Source organism: Palaemon carinicauda, chromosome 45 (genome assembly GCF_036898095.1).
Source record: "Palaemon carinicauda isolate YSFRI2023 chromosome 45, ASM3689809v2, whole genome shotgun sequence".
Lineage (NCBI taxonomy): Eukaryota > Metazoa > Arthropoda > Malacostraca > Decapoda > Palaemonidae > Palaemon > Palaemon carinicauda.
In genome coordinates, this window is record NC_090769.1 from 45,070,006 (window position 1) to 45,080,005 (window position 10,000).

At 36.9% G+C, this 10,000-nt stretch overlaps 1 protein-coding gene across 1 annotated transcript; it reads left to right on the top strand.

The window, feature by feature from the left end:
- Positions 1-5,304: 5,304 nt before the first annotated feature.
- On the top strand, positions 5,305-6,125 carry LOC137634897 (tigger transposable element-derived protein 1-like). The gene is made up of 2 exons (XM_068367444.1): positions 5,305-5,824; positions 5,947-6,125. Exons 1-2 carry the CDS (start codon positions 5,305-5,307, stop codon positions 6,123-6,125), a joined length of 699 nt encoding a protein of 232 aa, XP_068223545.1.
- The last annotated feature ends 3,875 nt before the right edge of the window (positions 6,126-10,000 follow it).

Below are 10,000 nucleotides of genomic sequence, written 5' to 3' on the forward strand. Positions count from 1 at the left end.
AGGCCAGGTCGAAACCAACCATGCCACGAGAGACCATAAAAGAAATTGGAACCTGACGCTACCTAGCTGGCCGAGGATTTACCTGGCGAGACATCAGTCTCTTACCAGCGAGTTTTACCCAATTTCCCGGCCCACCACGTGACACAATTGGTAGTAATTCATTCAAATTACCCCTAATGAGTCAATATGGATAAATATCAACACAATATCGTGTTCAAATAGAAATAAATTTCTACCTCATACTTGGGATCGAATGCTAGCCCCTTCTAATGTATATATATATATATATATATATATATATATATATATATATATATATATATATATATATATATATATATATATATATATATATATTTATATATATATATATATATATATATATATATATATATATATATATATATATATATATATATGTGTGTGTGTGTGTGTCTGTGTGTGTGTGTGTGTCACTACGTGATATCACTAATAAAAATGGCACACATACGCACACACATATATGCATTTATATATATATATATATATATATATATATATATATATATATATATATATATATATATATATATATATATAAACAAATAAACAAATGCAGCCGTTTTTAATCACCTGCAGGACACAGGCCTCAACATGTCAATTCATGTCTGTAGATTTGCCATTTTTCATCACCACGGTGACTAATATTAAAAGACACCAAAAAAGGAAAGCAGAAGAAGATGATCTAATAATTGATTTAATAATAAATGGAGGATATTCCATAGCTGTAAAACTCGCTAAACCTAACATAAAATGTTTGCAACACTGTTCTATGTCTACAGCGTGGAAAAAATTTATCCTTATACTAAATCCCAAGTAGGGAGATAGAAATGACCTGTATAATTACCACCAAATAAGTTTTCTCCCCGTATTATATAAAGCATTTCCAAAGATCATAATTTATTAGGCCGAATCGGAAGAAAGCTAGACCTTAGTCAACCAAGAGCAGGCAGGCTTTAGAAACGGGTATACAAGAACTAAGCATTAGAACACTTGCCGATATCTATACAGGTAGTACAGCAATCCTAAAACTACATAAAGATTGTGAGAAAATTGCGATTTAGAAATTAGTTAGATAGGCAGACACCAACTCTCCTAAATTATTCACAGCATGCCTAGAAGAAGTATTTAAGAATTTATATTGGGAAAATTTAGGAATTAACATTGTTAGGGAATACCTTAACAACTTAAGATTTGCAGATGACATAGTTTTATATAATGAATCATGGGAGGAATTGCAACATGTTATATAAGATTTGAATAGAGAAAGCAGAAATGTAGGACTGAAAATTATTATGAGTAAAATTAAGATAATGTTTCATGAAAATGCAGAGAGACAACAAATAAGGGTTATGAATAAACCTCTAGAGATTGTTAATGAATTTGGGATAGAGAGTAAGTGTTTCTCCAAGACGAGACCAAAATTAAACGAAGGATAAGCATGGGATGGAGAGTTTTTGGTACACAAAATGATATTATGAAAAGTCAAATACCACTTTCTCATAAAAGAAATTTATTTAATCAGATGGTCCCACCAGTATTAACTTAAGCATTAGAAACTTAGAGCCATACTGAAGCCTTAGAACATAAGCTACTTACAACTCAAAGAGCTACGGAATGAATAATGATAGGAATAACACAAAAGGACAGAAAAAGAGGTTCATGGATGCAAGAGCAAACTAAAGTAAAGGATATTCTGACAACATATAAATAAAAAGGATGGATGTGGGTAGGACATGTAATAAGAATGACAGATGGACAAAGATAATTACAGAATGGGTCCCTAGAGATTCTACACGAAGAAGGGAATGGAAAAGAAGACGGTGGTTGGCAATCTACGAAACTTTGCGGGTACAACCTTGCATAGACCATAAACAGACAGGAGTCTGAGGTGTTTGTCCTACGATGGACTATCAACGGCTGATAATGATGATTATGTGTGTGTGTGTGTGTATATATATATATATATATATATATATATATATATATATATATATATATATGTGTGTGTGTGTGTGTGTGTGTGTACGTATGTGTGTGTTTGTGTGTGGGGGGTGGGGGTGTCAATGAGTGTGTATGCATGTACTTACGAAGCTGGTCTAGCATAAGCGTAAATATTTTATTCATGTATTTCATTTGTGTATTTAAGAGATGTATAGCCAGCTCGCAAGGGGAATTCCAATCACATAGGTTTACGTAACTGTATGTAAATTACATAACACTTTCGTCATTCCTTTAGTTATATTTTCATCAAGTTCAGTATATGTAAATTTATGTTACTTTTGAGAATTAACTTTTTATTTCAGATAATTTTGTTATGCAGTCTTATGTAATCTTGTAGCTATGCTGTATGACACAAACGAGGTATGAGCACGAGGGAATACATCATTTTTATGTTTCCACTTGGTTAGAAAGTACATGAAAATTCTTGAATTAGATTTACTCTTTTTATTGTTATGAGAGGAAGGTGGGCAGAGTTAGCTGAAAGAGAGTTACCTCGCAAACAAAGTTAGTACCCCTTCTTCACATTACTACGTTGGCAACCTTACCCTGCTAAAGTTATGGCCCCCATGTTATGAGATTGATCTAATAGAAATTTCTAGACGAATTAAGTCAGTATGTATAGACCCTAAAAATGCATAAGTAGCAAAAGAGGCACAGACTATCCTTTGAAAGAACCAACGTTTGCCAGCCCTCTCTCCTCTCAAGTGTGTAAAGTTTTATCCTCTCATACGGGAATAAGTGATTTTTATCCAACGTATATCGCATGTAGTGTTGTTCAAACGCTGGTGAAATGATTGCATGTTAATTCAAATGTTGTGTCTTAATTTAAGAACATTTCAACATAAATTATTTTAACTGGCCCTGTGAGATTAGGTTAAACAGTGAAGTGTATTTATTTTGTTTAACCGTTCTGTAACCTCGTATGAACCAAAAGACGTAAGAGTAACAGTTACATATATGTAAATTTCATCATTGTTTAATCACCAGCGTGTTAAGTGTTATTTTTTTTCATTAATTCTCAAAATCAAATATTTTTCATGAATTAATTTCCAGTGAAACAAGGGATTGTATAATTTCTTTTATAGAGTATCCTTTTTTTGTCTTAGTCTAAGGTTTACTTCAGGTTTAAATTTTGAGTAAATTATTTTTGGTGTTAATTCTTTTGAATTATTGTTAACTTTTTATAGTATATATTTATTTTTGTAAAGTGTGTATTATTTCAATCACCAATATTTTTTCTCAGTGCTTTGCTCGTATTCCTTTACTTAGAACCAAAGTAAGAGGTTGGTTTTTTAATAGTTCACATAACTAAACACCCAGTTTGGTTTTGAGTGTAACATAAGAGACCTTTGGATATCCAGTGTTCATATATATTGCCGTCTGGGAGTTTCGTAATATTCTCAGAGCTTGGGTATTATTTTTCAAGTGTAACAGACTTATGTAATATAATCAGGTGAGTGTTGGATCTCTGGAATTTACGTAATTCTCCAGCCGTAATAATGTACAAAAATAAGATATGATAATTCAACTGATCCTCTTTCAAAGATGCAATCAGCACATATCGCCTTGTGGTTGAGTTTTACAGCCCTTTTGGTAGGCCATAGATATTTTTCGGCTTATTGACCTTCCGCTTACAAGGCTATATATGTGTACTAGCGTCTGCCTTGGTCAAAACAAAGTTTGTGTGGCTGGCAATCTCACTCTTTACGATTCTCTGAGAAATTGGAAGTCGGTGTCCTTCTGGTGTCATCCCCTTACATGGAATAAAGGGTCTGTTGGCAATATGATCATTCTTTGCTTGCATTTTCATTAGTAGCAGTGACTTATCAATTCCCATAATTCCACACACACATCCTAAGACAAGAGTTCCCTTGTCCTACTCTTCTCGACCACATCAAGTACACTCACTTCTTACTTCTTATTCCTGCAAGAAAACGCCGCCCTATCACTTTGGTCATACCAAGGTCTATACCAAGTGCCAGAGCTACATTTACAATAGAAATCATTATTTCATGATCATTTTATTTCACGGTTCTGTGACTGTTGTGCATCATCTGCTGCTAAACTTTTGAACTGGCTTGCCTCTTTTATTGTTTCTTATTCCTTTAACTTTTCTATTTTTAAGAGGTTGGTCTTTCCTCATTTTGGGAACTAAGTCCCATTTCTGATTTCAGTTTTTCTCTGGTTTCAGCAGCCTTTAAATCTCGTCCCATTAGCTTCTGCTAGAAGAAAATATTGTTCAACCTCAAGACAAACACTAATGTGTCTATTCCATCAGCCTTCTAATGATACCATATACGGGTATATCTTAGGCTGCTCATACTCTTAAGTAAATATTTCGAGGGAAAATGCACTACACACATTGTGCATACATATATCTCAAGTCTCATAATAGAATCTAATGAACAAAGAGTTAAGGGGTTTTAATTTCGTCAATTTTTACTCGATACTTAAGTGCCCAGCCATTTCTGTAAACTTTACCCTATTTATAATGTCTCACTTTCGTACTTAAGAATGCTAGTACACTAATCCCTCGCTATTTCGTGGCTCAAGTTTCGCGGCCTCTGTGCATCGCAGATTTTCAAAAATATCCATCAAAAATTAGAAAAAATGATGCGAAAGTTACGCGGGCGCTAGTAGAAGGCAGGCAGAGTACAGTAAAACATCAGGTATCAACACGGAGATGGCACGCAACTCAAAATCCACCTCTCTGATTTGCTGGCCATCTCGGCTCCAGAATCTCGAAAGCTGATTGGCCAAGCCACCGAGACGCTTTACCCAGCATCTCTCCCTACTGTGCGCCCCGGGAAGGGAGACCGCTTCTATTGTTCTCCCTCGTTTCGCTTGTGTTGCTTAGTCTTGCCGCGTGGAACTTTTAGCTGTTTTCTTGTGCTTTTTTAGTGTAAAATAGCGCTTGTGACATCCTTGAAAATGGCTCCTAAACGTCTTCTACCCTTTACATCCTCTAGTGATCCAAAGAAGAAAGGAAAAATTATGACGGTGAACAAGAATGTGAAATTATTGAACATTAAGGCAGGCAGTAGCTATGCGTCTGTTGCCCGCATTTACGGAGTGAATGAATCAACGGTTCGCTACATAAAAAAAGATGAAATGAAAATACGTAAGACTGCCTCAATAACGTTCTCCAAGGACACTGAGTGCGTTGTAACTCCTCGTAATAAGACGATTGTCCAAATGGAGAATGCGTTATCAATGTGGATATCGGACTAGCGGGAAAAGAAGGTTAATCTCGATACCAACATGATTCGAACCAAAGCCAAAACCCTGAATGATAGCCTAGTTCCTGAAGAAAAATCAAACGAAGACGACGAAGGTGATGATGACGATGAAGAAGATAATCCTGCCCCACAAGAAAAACGTGGTTTTGTTGCTAGCAAGGGCTGGTTCAAGAAATTCAAGAGGAGGTTTGGCCTTCGCAGAGTTCCTTTGTATGGGGAGGCCGCCTTGGCAGACCAAGAGGCAGCTCTTCGTTACGTCGAGGACGAGTTCCTGAAATTAATTAAAGAAGGTAGCTATCTCCTGGAGCAGGTGTTCAATATGGATGAAACTGGCCTCTTCTGGAAGAGGATGCCGTCCCAAGCGTTCCTTTACAAGGACGAAGTAAAGAAACCAGTGCTCAAGGCCCACAAAGATCGTGTAACTCTCCTCACGTGTGGGAATGCTGCGGACTTCATGATCAAGGCCAGCTTAATTTACAAGTCACTGAATCCTCTGGCTTTGAAAAACAAAAACAAAACCTTGCTGCCCGTCTACTGGATGCGTAATAAAAAGGCATGGATAACCAAAGGCCTCGCACTCGACTGGTTCGTGAACTGCTTTATCCCACAGGTGAAGCTGTATCTCACAGAGAATTGGCTGCCTTTATGGTCCTCTTCTTCATAGACTGTGCAGGAGGGCATGCAACGGATATCCATTATGATAGGGTACAAGTGGAGTTCCTGACCCCCAACACGACTTCCCTCATACAGCCAATGGATCAGGGGGTTATTCGGGCCTTCAAGGCCCTCTACACGAGGTCCATGATGGAGGGCCTCATCTCCTCCATCGATGAAGGCGACTAGGACTTCAGCCTCAAGAGATATTGGTGGGAATATAACATTGCAACATGCCTGGCCAATCTTCTGAAAGCTCTTAATGAGATGAAACAGCAAACATTGAATGCAAGTTGGAGAAAATTATGGCCAGACGTTGTTCATGACTATGATGGATTTACGCCAGACGAAGTTCACCACTCCGCCGTAGATAAGGCTATGAGGCTGGCACGGTTAGTAGCCAACGAAGGTTTCTCTGACATGACGACGGATGACGTCAACTCACTGATCGAATGCCACTCGGAGCCCCTAACAGACAAGGACCTTTTCGTAATGACAAGGTCAGCGAGTGAGGAAGAAGGAGAGGCAGCTGACATCAGCGACAACGACAAAGCTGAAGAACGTGGCCTTACCTTGGACAACCTGCAAGAGCTCTACAACATGGCACAGGCTCTGCAACAAAGGGCGCAGGAAATCGACGATAATATGGTCAGAGCTATTGAATTTAGTAACCGTTTTGACAGTGTAATGGCGTTGTACAAGAGCATCTTTGCTCAGATGAAAAAACAACGTTAACAACTTCCCATCATCATATTCCTAGTGCGCCGAAAACCTTCTGCAGAAGCATCAGATACTCCTCCTGCTGCCTCTCCGGCTTCCCACTGAGCCACTACGCTGCCTCCTGCAGTTTCTCCAGCTCTATCGGAAGCTGTTGTTGACGATCCACGCCTCTATCAACTGACGATGAGGCGTCACCTGAGGAGCAGTAAAGCTCTCATTAACCTGTGCAGTAAATCATTATCATACTGCACAGGTGTTTCATCGTCATTTATCAAGATCATCGTCATTGTTAGAGATGAGTTACGTATCTGGTCATAACAATAAAAGTTATAAAAACATATCTACAGTATATACACTTACACTATTCATATCTACATATGTATGTACATAAACATTTACACTCTATTTATATACTAATATAGTATTTATGTATAAATGTAAATGTACATACAGTATACGTAATGTATTAAATACTGTATTTATATTACAATATTTATACAGTATAGTACTTTATTTTATGTACAGTATATAATTTATATTATCAATATTTATTTACATGATTCTTTAATGTTCTAATGATAACATATGCATTTATAAGATTAATATACACTTATTGTTATCATATATACATATACATGTACGTATTCCAAAAATAAGTAGGGAACTTACTTCGCGGTTTTTCACCTATCGCGGTCGGTTCTAGTCCCCATTAACCACGATATGTGAGGGATTACTGTATTTTAATGTTCAATTGCTAGTTCAAATACTTAGTTATAGGTGCGGATAGTATGTATATATGCATGAGTATTTGTAGCATGAGTACAGATTAGAGAACATTTAAACAAAATGAAAGCAAGCTATTATACAGTGACGAGAATATAGAACACAGCTTACAAGGTAATGTTCTACGAACCATCTTTCGATTCCGTTTGGCTGGTCCTTGCATTACGGATGAAATAGATAAAGAAACCACCTCAAGAGGAAAGTGAAGAAAGTTTCAAGCGAATTTTGAAATTTCCATCCAAGGTTGAGTTATTCTCAGTCTCCCTCCTCGTCGTTCTTGGTCGATATGAATCTTACCCCCTTAAATCTATTATGTATTCTACTTAATCCTCATCACGTTACAATCAAGTTTAAAGCTGTAGATCTAAACATCTGTAAAACAACAAGAATAACCGACCACGTGAAATGACTAATAGCTAACTCAAAAAAAGAGACAAACATTAATGCAATGATTATGGTCATAATTTGAAAGATACTTTTAACATAAAAGAATAAATGAAAATAAGAAAGTATCATCGATTGTGAAAAGCATATCAGATCATCGGCCCTCTCAACATTTCCTCCTAGACGCCCTCTAATCAAGATTAGTAAATCTCTAAAAGTGGAGCCTTTCCACCCACCCCCTCTTTTTTTTTTTTTTTTTTTTTTTTTTTTTTTGCATTATTTAGAAACTTTACAAAGAAGTTTCAAAAGCTGGAGGCCCTCTACTGTCTCCCACATGACTGGTTGTGATTGGATGGTGGTAGGCCACCCTATTTATCATCATTCACACCCAATTTCCCATACCAATTTCCCGTCTGGTAATTGGCCAATGGGTTAATTTTCTGATAAGACTGGGACAAGAGGGGAAGCTTTTGTTGCCAACCAACGGGACCCATTCGCCTGTGAACGGATAACACCCTCCACCCTTTCGCCTTCCTACGTGCCCCCCCCCCCCCCCCCCCCCCACACACACACACACACACTCCCTCTTCATCCACTACCGTCCTCCAACTGTATAACGTATGGAGAGAGAGAGAGAGAGAGAGAGAGAGAGAGAGAGAGAGAGAGAGAGAGAGAGAGACAGAGAGAGAGAGAGATTGGTTGAATGACTGATTGATTGACTTTGAGTTTTCTGGCATCATGTCATCGAAGGTCATTGACGCCGATATCATTTGTTATAGATAATGAATAAAAGAAAATTCATTTAGGAGCCATTACAGTGAAGACGTCCTTTTTAAAGTTAAATAAGTTTCAAAAGACCTGCTTCTGAAATAAGTCTAAAAACATCTAGCATAGTAAAACACATCCTGCCCAATAAAAGAGAGAGAGAGAGAGAGAGAGAGAGAGAGAGAGAGAGAGAGAGAGAGAGAGAGAGAGAGAGAGCTTAGAAGAATAGCCTTACAAGGAGAATGGGTAAGGGAGGGATGTGGAGGTACAAGAGGAGGAATAGAATAGTAAGAGGAATATTTATAAAATATCTGTATTTTCATTCATTCCTGATCTTAAGTCACAAGGCAGATGGAAAGGGCTCGGTTATAGTCGAGACTTTCCCTGGAGGACTCAGCTCATTAATGTAATATCGCTGAACTCCCAAACCATTACAGGAGAAAATTAAAAGCACCGTTGTCAGAAAAAAATCATTAATAATAATTATAAGGCAAAATAGTAGTCATAATCTATGTCCAATCTATTCAAGAAAAAAACGGCCAAAGTCTGTAAAAATATTATATAAACAATGGGGACTGTCGCCGGATAGAAATTCATAGCAAATGTGATATCGTTAAAGGTCGGGGAATAGGTTCGTTTATAAAGACTGATAAACCTGTCTTGACAATAAAGAAATTATCGAAACAGACTTCTAAATCTATGGTTAGTTTCCTTCAGAGTAATAAAACATCCAGAAAGATGGCAAAGCGTCAGGCTCAAAACATTAAATGATTCATTTTGTCTTCATATTCTAAAAGAAATGGAAATAAAGAATAATCAACATAATGTAAAATAATAAAGAAAATGAAAGTATAAATCTTATATTAGAACAATTCAAGATATCTATACGGGAAATGCAGCAATCCTAAAACTACATAGAGATAGTGAGAAAATTCTAATTGAGAAAGGAGTTAGACACTTCAAAAATCCTCGTTTTAATCTTCCGTATTAGTTTCCACTCCTCACTCTGACTCTATTACTTAATTATCTAAAATTTTCTCCATGTGTCCACTGACAAATGCAAAGTTCATTTTGAACGAGATCATAAATATAAAAATAGTAAATTCATGTGAGAGCAGGCAGGCTTTAGAAGTGGGTATTCAACAACTGTAATTAACCACTTAATGGAAAAATCAATTCAGTATGACAAACAACGTGATTCATTAAGGAACATGAGTCTCAAAAATTGCCAGAAAGATTCAGATTAAGGGAAAAAGCAATACCATTAAAATAGTCGACAAATTCTCGATTTCTTTTTATCAATCTGATCAAAGTACAAACTCCTTCGCATTGACTGTATTTTAATATGCCATAACATCATTGACATCTATGAAAAATATTTAACAAAACTAGGGAACACTTCCATTGCTCGT

Bases quoted from the DNA above. Each gene is read 5' to 3' on its own strand.
- LOC137634897 (XM_068367444.1), top strand. From the start codon at position 5,305: ATGATTCGAACCAAAGCCAAAACCCTGAATGATAGCCTAGTTCCTGAA. The intron at 5,825-5,946 runs GTAATAAAAAGG...TCTTCTTCATAG, and splicing joins GCTGCCCGTCTACTGGATGC to ACTGTGCAGGAGGGCATGCA.